General features: G+C 33.6%; 2 protein-coding genes across 2 annotated transcripts in view; one reads left to right on the forward strand and one right to left on the reverse strand.

The window, feature by feature from the left end:
- Positions 1–986: 986 nt before the first annotated feature.
- LOC128203487 (cation-dependent mannose-6-phosphate receptor-like) lies at positions 987–14,631 on the forward strand. Its single transcript, XM_052904915.1, has 6 exons — positions 987–1,164; positions 2,133–2,308; positions 3,737–3,858; positions 4,448–4,599; positions 6,438–6,564; positions 10,779–14,631. Exons 1-6 carry the CDS (start codon positions 1,022–1,024, stop codon positions 10,902–10,904), a joined length of 846 nt encoding a protein of 281 aa, XP_052760875.1. The 5' UTR covers positions 987–1,021; the 3' UTR covers positions 10,905–14,631.
- Positions 14,632–14,864: 233 nt separating this feature from the next.
- The window catches only part of LOC128202880 (serine-rich adhesin for platelets-like), a 45,839-nt gene continuing 42,131 nt past the window's right edge, over positions 14,865–18,572 (reverse strand). Inside the window, exons 16-18 of the mRNA XM_052904050.1 lie at positions 18,160–18,211; positions 16,830–17,344; positions 14,865–15,260 (exon numbers count right to left, since the gene is read on the reverse strand). Coding sequence (XP_052760010.1) covers positions 14,865–15,260; positions 16,830–17,344; positions 18,160–18,211 — 963 coding nt within the window. The remainder of the gene's footprint in view (positions 15,261–16,829; positions 17,345–18,159; positions 18,212–18,572) is intronic.

The following is an 18,572-nucleotide window of genomic DNA, read 5'->3' on the forward strand; positions in this document are numbered from 1 at the left end:
TACTCATACTGTTTAATGAAAAAAAAGTATAATCCAAGAATGTGGTTATTTTGTCAGTTTGATAGAAACAATGTTAATTGTAATAATTAATTGCAATTCAATAAAGGCGTTACAATAGTTTTAAAAATTTTCAAAGGTCTTGAGTAATAGGAATTAACGGTACTTAAAGTATGGCAAAGAGCGGAAAGATATTAGGCTAGTTAATTTAGTATTTGAGATCAAACAAATTCCTTCACATGTGTATTTTGCGAAAGGTTATACTTTTGTCTTAAGCCTGTGAAAAGTCCTCACAGACATTTAAAATTCGAACAAAACTTTATTTAGCCGATGACCCTCGTTTAGCACCATATTTACCGTTTGCGATTTCCATAGACATGTTAACAGTCATATTAATCAAAAGGCTCGTTTTTGTAAATATTAAAACTATGGAAGACGGTCAAGGTTATAATTTTAATACTTATGTGAAAAAACTACAGAAATAAGCTCAGTAGTCAAAAGTTTAAACATTAACCCCGTTTAATGACACAAGGTAAACGCCAAAGACATAATCAAAACTCACAAACAAGAAACATAGAACATCAGCACAAAACTCCACAAACAGCACAGTGCATATATACTATATAAAAAACTAGGTATGTTTAGCAAGGATTGTTATGTACCGCCTTGGAACGGTCAGTAAAATGTAAATTTACTGGGTTATGGGGGGTAAACCAGTTTGTGTGCACAACCTCACTTTTTATCCCAACAATCCCGAATAAAGCAAAAACGTAAATGTTAAATCTTATGTAAGTATGCATTAACTTGAGGTAATGTGAGCACCGATAATTACACAGGATAAAAGCCAAAGACATAGAGCACATATATATACAAAAATCAGGTCGGGTACAAAATTACTACCTAAAGGGTACGAAATAACCCAAAATCGGAGGGTACGATATGATCAGGGTACGAAGTAACTATAAACCTTTCTGTGAACCTGTTGCCTGCCCCGTTCGTTACGCGGAACTAAATAGATACGAAGATGGCGAAAATAATCTTATTTCTGAACATTTTTATTTTGACTCTTGCTACGGTTGCTTGTGATAAATCCGGATGCACATTTACAAAACACAAAGAGGAACCAAGCGATGTTGTGAAACAGCTTGACGTTCTAAAAGGGCACAGGTAATTATTGCGCAATGTTCGGACGCGAATAATTTCGGATAATCAAAAAGAGCAGTTTCGATATGGCAAGCTTTACCAGTGTGAGCGAAATGTACATATTTGTCACATTTTCAAACCTGGTTGAAACTAACCTATTCTAGACTTTTTAACCATAGACTAAATATATGAAACATATTACTATTAGTCCAAATAATTGTATGTTGATGGATTTTTAAATTTTTGATATGGCAAATCCTTCACGAACAAATTGTTTAGTATCAAAAGTGGGTAGTTATTCTGATCGGGATTCCGGGTTAAAGCATATTGCATCTATAAAATATCATAAAAACAAGAAATGTTACCAGATAATGTTATTTTATATTAGTTCCATACACAAAAAAAATAATATCCAACTTCTAATTATAAGTTTGATGGGTTTTCTTCATTTCATTCTGTCAAAACATAACGATATATACATGAAGGGCACCAGCAAGGCTTCCGGGCACAATTTTAAAACAATCAGAACATTTCGGCCATGGCCGAGTTGTTACGATTGTATTAACAAGGTCTATCTCGAAGCTTGTCAGAGGTGGCCGAGTTATTATGATTGGATTAAGTTGTTCCCCTCGGCATTAATTGATGTCTGTGTCAGTCAACTTTCGTTTTATTGGAAAGGTAAACAATGTGTTTTAATGCATTAAATGCTTGTTTTGTGCAAAATAACTTTTAACTTACATGGTAAAATAAGAATATAAACCTTTATAATCAATTTCAACCATAAAATACTTCACTTAATACAATTTCAATATTTTTAAACACCCCCAGTTTTTGCACCAACTCGTTTAGACGTTAATGATTGGAAGAATCCCGTATAACACGTCTATTATTTTAGACTAATATTACTATTTACTATATACCTATTCCAATAATATTTCCTATGGTTCATTGTCTTCTCAAGGTACATCAGTGTTATATGTGCCTGTTTTTAGCTTCAGGGTAATGGATAATGATGGCAAATACCGTTATGATATTGCAATATGCGAGCCAATCCCAGGCAGTCAGACTGGTGTGGGAGTTTTGCAACAAGAGATGAAGGATGGACACGTTGTCCCCAATACTACACACATAGTTGGGCTTATCAGTGATGCCGACATCATATCAGGAAGTATGTCAACACACATAGGAACAACAGCAAGCAGAGTTGATTTTAACAGCCTATGCGCATAAAGGGAACTTTTTTAACATTTCGTAACTGGGGGTTTATTGTTGAAAAGGAGCTACTAGGTCACATTCATTTTATTAATTTAATGATGCGTAGAGTCGCCAAAACAAGATTCGTCAAAAACTAGTCTCATAGTAGATATGACGTATGCAGGGAAATATGATGTCAAAGTGTGCTGTTCACGACTGTAAATAGAATTATGGCAACCATTGTTTGACGAGTCTTAAATGTCATATATACTCCTAAGGTTATTTAGAGTTCATTTCATGCAAAACATAGGGCCTTCGGACATAATTATTACGAACGAAATAATCATTGATAAAACATGTCCCAGATAATGATTTTTTCTATGTATATTCAATTATTTTAGAACTTCTTTCTTTTAAAAGATTGTCATTGGCACATTCTTTTCTAAAGGATTAACTATTACTTCACTCAACTTTCTATTGTAACTACAGATTTCGTCCCAACTAATTTTGACTGCATTCATAGTCTGTGTTTTAATTAGTCCAATCGATTAAAAGTACAAAAATGAATCATCATTTATATTGTATAAAGATTCTTTGTTATGAAAACAACTAAAATCATTAGCTAGTTGTAATATTGATAAGTTAATGTTGAAATTCCTTTCAGTAATGTACTTTCGTAATGACGGTCATGTGGTTGATATCAAATTTCATATTCAAGTGCGCAATGAATGGCCTCACTTATAAAAACGCATCTAACGCAAGTGATATCATCGTGAATTTTTCAGTTTTACTTCTTAAAATGTCATTTAATTCAAAATAGGATTTAATACCCAATAAAATAATAGTAGCAAATGTGTGTCCGAAGGCCCTAAATCATTTGATGAGGCTCATATGATAATTGACATGATGTGAATAACTGACAATTCAGAATAAGAGCCATTTCTCCTTGTTAAGGTTAATACATTAAAAATTCAGATTCAAATCCAAAATTAAACAAAAGCAATACATTGATTTGATTTTATGTTTTCCACACAAATACTCACTAACAATACTAAACAAGGTACTTTGCCATGGCCCAGTGATCTCCCCTGAAATGGAATATTTAAGGTTTATTTTAAGTCCCAATTATAAGATTATATAATTTATTTCCAGTAAAGTAGTCTAGTTGAACTCATGTCAACCATTTCCTGAGTGTCACTGTGGTCACTATAGCTAACAGCCTTTTGTAATAATCAATTTCGAGGCAATTCAAGAACACATGGCAATTTGTCTATATAAATGTACATGTATGTTTTAAAAGCAATTTCACTGCTAATTACTAAGTACTATATGTATGCATTTGCTTATTTGTATGAACTGCATGTACATGTATGGCTATATGTTCGCATATTCTTTTTTTCAGCTGACTGGTTAATGCTGATATATGGAAGTGGTGAGTCGTATCATTCACACTGCATGAAGTCCACCGGGGAACCAGAACAGCGCAAGGCTAGAATCATGTTTATTTGTGACCCTGCCAGCACGGTAAGCTGTCTTTAAACATTTAGATGTACCCAATTGATTTGATATGCATATATGTACATGTATGTTACAATGGATCCAATTTGGGAAATTTAATGTTTAAAATTATTTTCCTTGATTGGAGGTAATGTCCAGTAGGTGGCGTGTTATTAGTTCTACACTGTGGTTTAAGGCGCTAAATAGTCAGTCATCTTCGTAACGTTTGACTGAACTGATCGTAAATTATAAAATTGTTTGGATCAGCATTAAGTATTATATACAATTATCGCTTTTGTGGGCGTAGGAATAACTAACCTCACATACTTGCCGGATTTTGTCAGATGCCTTTAAATCCATTACCTGACTATGAAACAATGTGTTATTTACAAATGGAGTATGACTTTCTTATAAGTCAATACAACTGTTGATTGACAAGCAGCATAATGTTTATTTGGAATTCATTGAAGTAAGGAATCAACTTTGAATCGGCATCATCATCATGTCCGTCCAGCTGTGAAAGCCCATCATTAGGGGATAAAATAATTGTTGTCTTGTTTTAAGGTAGACGTTGTGATCTTTTCAGTGTATAAAATACCTCACATTATCTGTCTAGGATGTTACAGCCCTCCTGCCGAATGTGGTCGATGAGGTGAACGATAAGTTTGAGGAATGTTATTACTTGTTTGAGATCAACACAGCAGCCGTATGCAAGCTCCGGCCACTTATTTCTATTGGAATGAGCACTGGATCCATTCTCCTCATTGTGTAAGAACGGTGTATTATGTAATGTAGCTTTAACACTGATAATAACTGTGATGTGTGTATGATCCAGATAGAAAACTCCAAATGCTGCCTGGTAAAGAGGCTTGCCAAGTCAGTCTGTACGAAAGTCATTATCACATTGCAGGACACGAGGTCCTGCAATACAGTCTACATTGCAGGACCGGACCAGTTTTTGCAGGACCAAACATTTTATGTACATTTTTGTGAAAGTCAGGGCTTTCAACAGGGTCTAAACCCAATGGTCAATGACTCTTAAAATCTGATTTTCAAGTGTCATTGTCCGTGTTTTTCTAAATACATGGTCTTACTTCTTAATGATAGTTTTCATCTGTCGTATGATGGCATTGCAAGGTACATGATTATCTATTAAAAACTAATACATATATACATTTTTTAAACTGATATAGACATGGTTTAAGAAACTAATACAAAATATATTTAAGCATTGTTGTTTTTTAAACCATCGTACCAAGTGAAAAAGCAGAAGGTATCCGTTAATTTGCATAATGGGCGGAGTTATCACGTCATTGAGTTTGAGTGCTGCTAATTAACATGGAAACCGATTAGATTCCAGATCGATAATCAGTTGTCATTGCGGGTGTTAATTGCTCTTGACTTTAATTGATAAAAAGACATTTAGATCATGTCAAGTGCAAATGATTAATATTACCTCGCCATTTATTACTGGTGGGAGCCGAGGTCCGACGAACTTTCGTACAGACTGTGCCAAGTTACCAGCCACGCAGCATGCTTGAGGGTTGTATTTTTCTATCTGGACCGAACACACTTGACTGATTTTTTTTCTAGCATACCTTAAATTACTTTTTTGGGGAAAAACTGACATAGAAAAGCAGATTTTTGTAAATTTCACCAAAAAGAGCATGAGATGAAGTGTACTGACGTCGTGATGCACAGTAATTCTTTTCACTGCATACGTCAAGAAGTTCCTTCAATATAACGTCTTTTTGATGGTTACTAGGTATTTTTGTTTTGAATCTATATTTTTGTAAAGTTTATGTTTATTGAAATGATCTTTTGAAATATCATAAGTATGCTAACAGGCAGGTGATTCATCTAGCATGGGGGATGCCAGAATTAGTTTTCCAGCACGGCTGAATTCACTGGAAATGCCTATCCGGTGTGCTAGAAAATATTTTCTAAATGATCATCTATGTTCTACATTGTACTGCGATACTCAGTCTTGAGTAAAAGATGCCATGGATGCGAGCTTATCATTGTTTAGTTAGAACATTGTGAAATATTTTACTGTCATAGCCTTCATGTGATCTTTGTTGGTGTGTGGAAACATTAGATCTTTGCCATAACTCAAGAACCATACAAGATGTTAACACAGAGGTTGTGGGCTTGTTTTTGATGTGCTTGTTTGAGATGTATACATGTCTTTATTGCAAGTTGATTAAAGCTGCACTCTCACAGATTGAACGTTTTGACAACTTTTTAATTTTTTTGTCTGGGAAAGAGCAATTTTTGGCAAAAAAATTGGATGGAATCCAATGATAAAAAGCCGCTGACAAAAGATCAGATCACAGTTTTTCATATTTAAGTTAAAAAATAATTTATAATTCATTTTTCTTAAAGCGCTTGTTAAGGTTTTAGCCATAAAACATTTATTTTCAAACAGATATATGAAAAACTGCAATCTGATCTTCTGTCAGCAGTCTTATATCACTGGTTTTTAGATACTTACCGTACGCAAAAATTGGGTCATTCCAAGAAAAAGAAAGGATAATCATTGAGATTGCAGCTTTAATGTTATCTAAATGACATTAAAGTTTATTTAACTGTACCTTGTTTTCCAGGCTTGTGTGTGTAGCAGCATTTTATCTTCTAGCCGGTGTATTGTACAAGAGAATCACCCTGAAAGCAAAAGGACTAGAACAGATACCAAACATTGACTTCTGGAAGGACTTCGGAAATCTAGAAGCCGTAAGTTAGTATAATGCGATAACTGTACAATGAAGATTAATTTAAACAGTGATTTTTTTTAATTGTTTTAACCGTCTGTGCCTTGCAAATTGGGGAAAAAAGTTGACTTTTGGAAAAATACAAAATCAGGCCATAATAGCTCATATAATGGAAAATATACATGTTCTAACTTTTGTATGCATACATTATGCTGTGAAAGAGTAAGTATTGTCAAGATTTTGAATGTATTTCAAGAAATTCATTCCTTTTTTATTCTTTTATGTAATCTACATTAATCAAATTGGAAAAAAAATATAAAATTTTGTGAAAAATTGGCATTTTTTCGCAAGGGGGAAACAGCATTTAGAAGGCAGTAAATTGCAACAAAAAAACCCCACTGAATTACAATGATGACATGTTCAGTAAATCAATTAAACAAAACACATACTTAAATGTGATTTTGATAAATAAAATATGATTTATTGGGATAACCATAATAGTAATTCCTATTCGAAGTCTAATAACTCGTACTGAAGTTGATATTACATGAATTAAAGACAAAGAAAAATAGTGAGATTAGCTTAATCCTGTTATAAGGACCTTAAGAAGAAACTGGGGCCTGTGTAATAGAACAAAACAATACAGTATGGTACAGTATCAAACAGTATAGAACAGAAGAGTATAGTACAGTATACAGTGAACAACAGTAGAGAACAGTAACAAACAGTAGAATATGTACATAGCACAGTGCAGAACCATACAGTACAATAAAGAACAGTACAGTATAGGTGTCTATTAAAGTCAGACCATCACTGAAAAATATAGGACAGTACATTATGGAACAGTCTATTATATAACCGTATAGTACAGAATAATGCAAAAAAGTATAGTACAGTCTTTTTTAGAACAATATAGTACAGTATGGAACAGTCCATTATCCATTATATAACCGTATAGTACAGAATAATGCAAAAAAGTATAGTACAGTCTTTTTTAGAACAATATAGTACATTATGGAACAGTCCATTATATAACCGTTTAGTACAGAATAATGCAAAAAAGTATAGTACAGTCTTTTTTAGAACAATATAGTACAGTATGGAACAGTCCATTATCCATTATATAACCGTATAGTACAGAATAATGCAAACAAAGTATAGTACAGTCTTTTTTAGAACAATATAGTACAGTATGGAACAGTCCATTAAATAACCGTATAGTACAGAATAATGCAAAAAAGTATAGTACAGTCTTTTTAGAACAATATAGTACAGTATGGAACAGTCCATTATAGAACAATATAGTACAGTAAAGTATGGAACAGTCCATTATATAACCGTATAGTACAGAATAATGCAAAAAAGTATAGTACAGTCTTTTTTAGAACAATATAGTACAGTATGGAACAGTCCATTATAGAACAATATAGTACAGTACAGTATGGAACAGTCCATTATAGAACAATATAGTACAGTAAAGTATGGAACAGTCCATTATAGAACAATATAGTACAGTACAGTATGGAACAGTCCATTATAGAACAATATAGTACAGTATGGAACAGTCCATTATAGAACAATATAGTACAGTACAGTATGGAACAGTCCATTATAGAACAATATAGTACAGTACAGTATGAAACAGTTCATTATAGAACAATATAGTACAGTACAGTATGGAACAGTCCATTATATAACCGTATAGTACAGAATAATGCAAAAAAGTATAGTACAGTCTTTTTTAGAACAATATAGTACAGTATGGAACAGTCCATTATAGAACAATATAGTACAGTACAGTATGGAACAGTCCATTATAGAACAATATAGTACAGTACAGTATGGAACAGTCCATTATAGAACAATATAGTACAGTAAAGTATGGAACAGTCCATTATAGAACAATATAGTACAGTACAGTATGGAACAGTCCATTATAGAACAATATAGTACAGTACAGTATGGAACAGTCCTTTAAAGAACAATATAGTACAGTATGGAACAGTCCATTATAGAACAATATAGTACAGTATGGAACAGTCCATTATAGAACAATATAGTACAGTATGGAACAGTCCATTATAGAACAGTATAGTACAGTATGGAACAGTCCATTATAGAACAATATAGTATAGTACAGTATGGAACAGTCCATTATAGAACAATATAGTACAGTATGGAACAGTCCATTATAGAACAATATAGTACAGTAAAGTATGGAACAGTCCATTATAGAACAATATAGTACAGTAAAGTATGGAACAGTCCATTATAGAACAATATAGTACTGTACAGTATGGAACAATCCATTATAGAACAATATAGTACAGTAAAGTATGGAACAGTCCATTATAGAACAATATAGTGCAGTACAGTATGGAACAGTCCATTATAGAACAATATAGTACTGTACAGTATGGAACAGTCCATTATAGAACAATATAGTACAGTACAGTATGGAACAGTCCATTATAGAACAATATAGTACAGTACAGTATGGAACAGTCCATTATAGAACAATATAGTACAGTACAGTATGGAACAGTCCATTATAGAACAGTCCATTATAGAACAATATAGTACAGTACAGTATGTAACAGTCCATTATAGAACAATATAGTACGGTACAGTATGGAACAGTCCATTATAGAACAATATAGTACGGTACAGTATGGAACAGTCCATTATAGAACAATACAGTACGGTACAGTATGGAACAGTCCATTATAGAACAATATAGTACAGTACAGTATGGAACAGTCCATTATAGAACAATGTAGTACAGTACAGTATGGAACAGTCCATTATAGAACAATATAGTACAGTACAGTATGGAACAGTCCATTATAGAACAATATAGTACAGTACAGTATGGAACAGTCCATTATAGAACAATATAGTGCAGTACAGTATGGAACAGTCCATTATAGAACAATATAGTGCAGTACAGTATGGAACAGTCCATTATAGAACAATATAGTACAGTAAAGTATGGAACAGTCCATTATAGAACAATATAGTACAGTACAGTATGGAACAGTCCATTATAGAACAATATAGTACAGTACAGTATGGAACAGTCCATTATAGAACAATATAGTACAGTACAGTATGGAACAGTCCATTATAGAACAATATAGTACAGTACAGTATGGAACAGTCCATTATAGAACAATATAGTACAGTACAGTATGGAACAGTCCATTATAGAACAATATAGTACAGTACAGTATGGAACAGTCCATTATAGAACAATATAGTACAGTACAGTTTGGAATAGTATAGCATAGTTCTAACGGTGTGAAAATGCAGTAAAGTGGAAAGTTACATTGCAAATAATACATGATCTTATATTAAGAAAGAAGAATATGGCATATTATTCATGAAAATAGATCTTAATGTTATATATAGTTTAAATCAATGATCATGTAATTGTCCAGCTTTGAAATCATCTAGTATATGCTTTATTTTCATGTTTGCCTAGGATTTAAACTGCAATTACTTAATTTGTTCATCTTTAAGCAATTAAAAAGCTTAGTTGCTTTATTTGTTCAGGTTGCCAAGTTCTAATGTAGGCCTTAAGCTAAAAAGTTATGAATGTGCATCCTTCTGCCTTCATAGAAGTAAATGCTTTAGGAAATTAATATTTTTTGTTTTCTTTCAAACATATAACTAATATCACAATCCGTTATAATATGATAAAATATAAACTTTACTTATTTGGCAGTTGAAACTTGATATTGCTCGAGTTCTGCACAATTCCCAACATTTTCTTTCAAATTCATACTGGTCAGATTCAACTCGGCCTGAAACAATGAGCCATTTTCTCCTTTAGCACCATGGCCCTCTTTAGCAGCACATTCCCTTTTTAGAATCTGGCCAATACCGAAAGTTCTGCTGTTAGCAATGTGAAAAAATATGACACATCAGTGGGACCGATTGTTCAAAATATTGTTAAAGTTGACAATATGATTAATGAGATGGTTGTTATCTTTTAAAGGTGAACTATTTGATGATGTGCTCATTTATTCAAATAAAATAGGCACATCTGAAACAGCTGTCTATAAACTTATTGGAAATACTGCAGATCACAAATGTATCCATATACTTAGAGAGCAATGAAGATACGACAGTCAACAACAATGAATAAACAACGACATTAATTTTAACAAAGTTCTGTACAACCCACCCAGTTTATCATACGTATTTATCCGAAAGCAATCACATTTGTTACAGGATGGCTGTGATTTGGTGTGCAGGTGCAGCAAGCGAAGAGGCCCACGGGAATACAAAGGGATCGGAGATGAACAGCTTGGGGAGGCAGATTTCCAGTCTCCGGACGATGGTCTTCTACCCATGTAAAACCCTAATAGGGGTTTGATAGGGGTTTAGGGAGGAGCAAGGGGCTCAAGGCAGGAAAGATAATCAATGATGAACCAATCGGCTGATGATGGTCTAATTCAATTATTTAAATGGCTATATTTTAGTGACATGACACAGCATAGCTAGACAATGTTGTGTGAGTTCCAAGGTTTGTTGTGGTTAAAGAAAAAGTGTAGTCTATATACTGGGATATCAATATACTATGTACATGGAAATTACATATACAACTACATTCATATTTTGGATAGTTAAAACCAGCTGGTACCATTGACCATTTCATCAGTTAGTTTGTATTAAGGAATCTGATGTATACCAGTAGTTGTATAATTTTGGGACGCCTGGTGACCACATATAATTTTGGTACTATTTTATAGGGTCTTATAAGTAGGGAAAATAAAAGTAATTAACAATACTAAAACTATTATAAGCAAACTCTTTTGACCTTAAAAGATTACAAAATGGTTATTTTGTGTTCAATTCCAGTTGAAATAAAGTACAAAAATGTAATTTTGGTATAATTTTTCCTATAATGACTTTTTTGCTCAGTTCTTTTTGCTAATTAATAATCAGCCAGCAATTTCTTTCCTAATGATATCAATTTTATAAGTGTTCATTGACCATCAAAATTTATCATTATCGCTCAATGGCTCATAAAATTGGCAAGCTGATTTTGAAATCCGATGCCTGAAGTTTAAGCATTTTGAGAAATGAATAAGGCCTAAATACTTTATGTTAAAGCTTGTATTAATGCTTAAAGGTGCACAATATATATAGGTACAGATAAAAAAAATAGCAATATTTTGGGGCTTTTTTTAACACGAGAAATTTTGGCCACATAGCTTTTAAAAAAAATATTTATATAGGCTTATATCTGTAAAACATGATAATGCATTAGAATAAAAAATATATATTTTCATTGACCTACATTGTGCGCCTGGTACAGCTTTTAAGTTGTATACATGTACATGAAGATAATTATATATGCTGAATCATTTATTTAAAGATAGATGTTTGAGTATCTCAATCTTGAAATATAAGTACATGTTCTGTATGTGTATGGGACTATTTGGACTTCTGTAGTGTTTCTGTTCTGTCCTTTGTGTTATGACCATGAGCTTGTTATGCTTAAGTCAAAATAAATGTTCCGTTCTGTTAAAAACTAGGGTAACATGGTTGAACAGCCCTTAACTTATATGTTATATTTCAGTGTGTGTATACCACATGATAGTGATTTTTTTGGAAATAAAACTTGACCATTACGAAATTCTTAAGAGTACAAGCTTATTATTTGTTTTGTTTTTAATATAAAGGTGCACTGAAGACTTCTATTTAAACAATCACATTCCAATTTGGAAGAATGTACAAGCATAAGTTAAGGAAATATTTTTATCAAGTCAGTCTTACGTAATATTCATTTGTAAACAAATGAATTATTATATTTCTATTTTTTGTAATGCTTATTTTATTTCTATCACCATTTTTTGGAGGATTTCTTTTTTATGGAAATCAAGGCATGAACACAATATAACCAGCACTGTGTATAACACTCCACCATTTAAACATTCCAATTATATTTTTTTTTATGATAGTTTGAAAGTTTGATACAATATAGTGGACCTCTTTGTAGTGGATTCTACATGGAACATTTTAATTTTATCAGTCAATAAGATGTATTTGATTGTGAATTAATTGTTGTATCATAATTATATTTCATTGTTTGATTTTGTGCAATATCATTTTCCTATTTTTGCTCACTTACTTTGAAGACAAATGCAGGAGTTCTAACATTTAATTATTGGCTGTTAATTCTAGAAGAAAACAATCCAATCTAAGCCATTGTTTAGGTGTTTGTTGTGTATGTGTGTCTGTGGTTCTTGTGGGATGGGTAGAGGATCTTTGTTCATTAAAACCTGAGGCCATATTCAATTTAGCATCTTAGATTGAACTTAAAGATAAAGAGATATCTGGCTGTTTTGATTGGACTATAGGATTAATTGGCCAATGAAAGCACTTAAACTTTGTTCCTTAGATTGAGATCAATCGAAGCTGTTTATTGAATACAACCTCAGAAAATTGACACCAAGTTCTTAAATTCAGGGTTTCTAAAGTTCAGGATGAATACTGAAACCAGGATTGAGAGCTATTAACTTTAAACTAATGTACAGGGCCCAATTTCTCGAAACTTCTTAAGTCCCTTATAACAGGATTAAGCTAAGCTCACTAGTTTTGTCTTTCAATAATTTGCGTAATATTTCTTTTTTAAGATTGTTTACACTTTAGATAGAAATTATCTTTATGATAATTACAATAAACCATTTTTATTAAGCAAAGTCCCATTTAAGTATGTATTTTGGCTAATTGAAATAAGCAACTTAGCCTGTTAAGCTTAAGAAGTTTCCAGAAATTGGGGCCAGGTGTAAAAATTAATTTTCTTCGGACAGTTGCATCAAAAGAGGAGGAAGTTCTTTGATAATGCACATGAATAATTTTGGAAAAAATAAAAATTAAACTAAGCCCCTTTACCCTGCTTTGAGAATGACTCCCTCATCCTTGAACAGACAGCAGGCTATTTTCCAGGATACACAATTAATGAATTATCACCTGTTGGAACCCCTGGAAAATGATTTCTAACAAATGCCTAAATTGGATATAGACATTCCAAACTTGTATTTGTTAACCATATCTTGCTTTGTTTTCAATTGCTCTTTCTCTATTTAGTTACAGTTTATAATTTCCCTCATCTATCTTGTAGTGCCATTTGTCTTTAATTGACACATTCTATAAAACAGAACCATGTAATAACCTGTCTCTGTGAAGTGCTGTAAAAATTTCATAAATCATATTGAAAATAACTTGCATAATGCTGATAAACCAAAACTGTCTGCCAAATCGCTTGCTTTCTTAGTTGTGTGGTGTTGTTTTTTCAAATTCCACTTCTTTACATTAAATATTTTAAGCTAATTGTACTTTTAATTGTTTGGGATTTGTATATGCCAACACATGGCATATTTTTTAGAAAACAAAAAACAAGAACTAAACCTGTATAGCTGCACAATCTGCTTTTGAAAAAAAAAATTAGTAATAAATGTTTTCTTTGGGTATTAAAAATACAAATAAGGGATTCTATTATAAAACACTCAAAGCTTTTTGACAATCTGCTTTTGGAAAAATTCTCTTTAGTAATAAAATGTTTATGTTTGTGTTCGCATGAGCCGTATGGCTTTTTGGATACAAAATAAACATTCTTCTTCTTCTATGTGTTCTTTGGGAACTAAGAATACAAAAAAGGGTTTCTATTTCAAAACACTCCAAGCTTCTTCTTTTTTGGGGGTAATCTTCCTTTTTTTCATTTTTGTGCTGCCTGCAACGCATGACAGACACATGGGGAATATTTATGTTCGTTTTTTTTCTATATTTAAATTCATATACCACTTGTTGGGGTTTTTAAGAGGGTGTATTAGTAAGTTAACTTCATTTCACGTTTGTTTTAAGGTATATTCATGTTTGAATAAGAATGTTAGTCATATCTGTTGGAGTATGAATGATAATATACGCCAGGAACAAATGTTACTATTTTAGAATTTATTTTTTTGAAGTTGTTGATTTATGTTGCTTTAAGTTATGAGAGATCCAGCTATGTTTGTAATTGTTAAAAAAATGAGTGGTTCTTATTATATTATAGATTTATTTCAATAAATACTCAAAATGAAAATGTCTTTTTATTAAGTTTATATCGGAGATAGCATGGTGCTGGTGTATTGTTCGGGCTCGATCGTCAGCCAAATTGATTTAAGATGTTGATTTAAGATATTGTATTGATGAGTATTGATATCCATAGAGCCTACATATTTATGAAGTATAATCTTCTATTTATAAGAAATCCACCTACCTGATTTGTAACAGTTTTTGGCAACATCTTATTCCGATAACTAAGGCCACTTATAAATGACGACAATGTACCGCATAACATTCCCGAAAGTTCAGTGGTTCAGCCTCCGCCTGACGCTCGGCAGCACTGGAGAACTCGGCAGCACTGGAGAACTCGGCAGCACTGGAGAACTCGGCAGCACTGGAGAACTCGGCAGCACTGGAGAACTCGGCAGCACTGGAGAACTCGGCAGCACTGGAGAACTCGGCAGCACTGGAGAACTCGGCAGCACTGGAGAACTCGGCAGTACTGGAGAACTCGGCAGTACTGGAGAACTCGGCAGTACTCCGTACTGGTAAATCCCAGGAAAGTTGTCTCCCGTGTATCGAAAGAGCAAAGGTATCGCAGCCGGATCTCCTTGTATACCTCTCTGTTTTAATCAACAATGCTGATATATATGCGTCTCTCTGTTTTAATCAACAATGCTGATATATATGCGTATACCTCTCTGTTTTAATCAACAATGCTGATATATATGTGTATACCTCTCTTGCGTATACCTCTCTGTTTTAATCAACAATGCTGATATATATGCGTATACCTCTCTGTTTTAATCAACAATGCTGATATATATGCGTATACCTCTCTGTTTTAATCAACAATGCTGATATCTATGCGTATACCTCTCTGTTTTAATCAACAATGCTGATATATATGCGTATACCTCTCTGTTTTAATCAACAATGCTGATATATATGCGTATACCTCTCTGTTTTAATCAACAATGCTGATATATATGCGTATACCTCTCTGTTTTAATCAACAGTGCTGATATATATGCGTATACCTCTCTGTTTTAATCAACAATGCTGATATCTATGCGTATACCTCTGTTTTAATCAACAATGCTGATATCTATGCGTATACCTCTCTGTTTTAATCAACAATGCTTATATCTATGCGTATACCTCTCTGTTTTAATCAACAATGCTGATATCTATGCGTATACCTCTCTGTTTTAATCAACAACGCTGATATCTATGCGTATACCTCTCTGTTTTAATCAACAATGCTGATATCTATGCGTATACCTCTCTGTTTTAATCAACAATGCTGATATCTATCAGGGGCGTAGCTCTATTCATGTGGATTCGTAATTGTGCTCGGGGGGAGGGGGCATGCCCCCTCGGTAAATTTTGGAAATCATGTTGCAATCTGGCGCATTCTGAGCGTTCTGAGGTGCTTTATTTGGTACTGGAAAATGATCAGTTTTAGTATCATGTAGGTAAGTACGCGTACTGCAACTTTTTATTTTGTCAGAATCATGTGGATTCAGCCGCGTACTCGCGTAAAGACATGCAGCTACGCGCCTGTCAAGATATGACTGAACATTGCAGTGCTTATTTCAATTATGCATAGTTATGGCACGTCCGGGTCAAGTCATATTGCCGTCAATTGGAGCGGATATATATTCTTTCGTTTAAGTAAAAAAAAAGAAGTGCAGATTCTATTGAACAGGACGTTTGGCATACAATATGATGTCACAAAGTCTTTGCAAAATGTTTCGCGAGTGTGTGGTCTTGTCTTGTGGGGGAAGGCGGAGTAATCGGGGGAAACCAACATGTCTGGGTTGATGATCACTAACTAAACTCACATGCGTCCTGGCCGGGAAACGAACCCGGGTCGCCATGGTGATAAGCGAGTTCGTTAACTACTGCAATAACCGGACAACCAAATTCATTCTTCGTTTTATTTTCAACAGTCACAACTTAAGCATTTAATTAATTCATTTAATATAACCTTACATTTTATGTCAATGAACAAAAGACATACTTTGTACTGTATAATCCATTAAAGGAACACTTGTTAAACAAATCTTATAATCATTGGTTCTAAGTCTTAATGTCAATATTTTAACAGATTCAAGAAATCTAGATTACTCTTTTCAGTCAAATATGCACCAGCTATTGTCAAATAAGAATTGCTGTTGAAACAAATAAGGAGATCATTGTTTGTAAATCGAATGACAAATCCACTTTAGGTTTTGGTGTAGAGGTCGTCATTGTCTCAGTACTAGTTTTTGTAGACATAGAAGGGGAACTGGATTCCGTAGAAGCCCTTGTTTGAGATGTGGACTCTGTTGAAGTCCTTGTCTGAGATGTAGAATCTTTGGTGGATGAAATAGGAGTAGTAGTTGATAGAGTGGTCGTAGAAGGAGTTGACTGCGTGGCTGACGTTGCAGTGTTTTGCGTGCTAGTAGTCGTGCTTTGTGGAAATGATGTAGTGCTGGTTACTGGTGTAACTTTTGCAGATGTTGCTGGTGTCGAAACAGTAGTTGTTACTGTAGAATCTGTCAAGGTTGTATGTCTAGTTGTTGACTGTGTAGTAGCCGTTGGGGTGTTTGACGATGTAAATTGTGAAGTTGTAGATGTGACACCTAATGCGTTGCAAGTGCCACAGCAACGTACTTTACTGCTGAAGAAGTCGCTCTCATCACAGGCGTTTGCAGCTGCACAGTCAACGGAAGGATCGTCACCAAAGATGCAAGTTCCTAAGGCAGAAAGTATACATAAGTTATGTATGTAATTACCTTTGGTGTGTCAGTGTTGTATGTACGTTATGCGCCTCTAGTTCAGTAACTTTTGGGTCCAATCCGTGTGCCTCCATATACGCAATTTTCTTATAAAACTCTGACTCAAGTGTGTTGTCCTTTTGTTATTGTGTAATTGATAGTTCGATAGTTTGCCACCTTTATTATTGGAATGAATATTTATGCGAAAAGCTACAGAAACAAGCTCAGTAGCAAAATGTTTTAATATAAACCCGGTTTAATGGCACTAGGTAAACCCCAAAGACATAGAACATAAAATCACAAACAAGAAACATGAAAGAACACCACAAAGCTCCACAAGCAGCACAGTGCATGCATACTGTATATAAAAAAAACTAGGTATGTTTATCAAGAATTGTTAGGTACCGCCTTGGAACGGTCAGTAAAATGTAAATTTACTGTGGGTTTAAACCAGTTTATGTGCACAAACCTCACTCTTATCCCAACAATCCCGACAACAAGGACAAGCCCATAGTCGATATTTACAAACATGCTCTGTTTCAAGGCTGCCGAAATCCCTGACTGGGAATTGAAACAACACAAAAAAAACCTAAGTTTATGTTTTATAGATTAACTAAATACATTTTTTTCTGACAATGGCAAAGATTTAAGACCGTTGGTCGTTAAATCAGTTGAACAATTATACTACCATCTATCGTACAATTAAAGTCTCTTTCAACACCAAAACATGTTCAATGTATCTCCAACGACATAAGTACTCCGTCAATTAAGCCTCAATGAATGTTTGACCTTACCATCGAGCGAAGGAGCGTTCTCTGAATAAACACACGACCCTGACAGACACCACTGGAAATAAAATAAAAAGATACTAATTCATGTCGGCTGAGACAAAAACACCTGAAAGGTTTCAATTTCACATCGTTAAAATCGAGTTTTATAGCCAGGGGAAAACTGATATACAATTCATAAAACGCTTTTTAGCAATGGGAACAAATCTGATATAATTTGTTTTGAAAAAAAGAAAGAATGGTTTATATGTTTATCTTCCTACGAAAAAGTTGTTTACAGCCTCACAATCGTACTTTTATATATTCATAATATAGCATTATTTCGATTGAATTATTGTACCATTCACAGCTGTGTATTACTACTCAATCTAATTTAAATGCTATCCTCAATACGCTATCCAATTACCTAAGAAAGATCG

The sequence above is a fragment of the Mya arenaria genome, chromosome 9 (assembly GCF_026914265.1).
Source record: "Mya arenaria isolate MELC-2E11 chromosome 9, ASM2691426v1".
Classification (NCBI taxonomy): Eukaryota; Metazoa; Mollusca; class Bivalvia; order Myida; family Myidae; genus Mya; species Mya arenaria.

Bases quoted from the DNA above. Each gene is read 5' to 3' on its own strand.
- LOC128203487 (XM_052904915.1), top strand. From the start codon at position 1,022: ATGGCGAAAATAATCTTATTTCTGAACATTTTTATTTTGACTCTTGCT. The intron at 3,859-4,447 runs GTAAGCTGTCTT...TTATCTGTCTAG, and splicing joins TTTGTGACCCTGCCAGCACG to GATGTTACAGCCCTCCTGCC. The intron at 6,565-10,778 runs GTAAGTTAGTAT...CATTTGTTACAG, and splicing joins ACTTCGGAAATCTAGAAGCC to GATGGCTGTGATTTGGTGTG.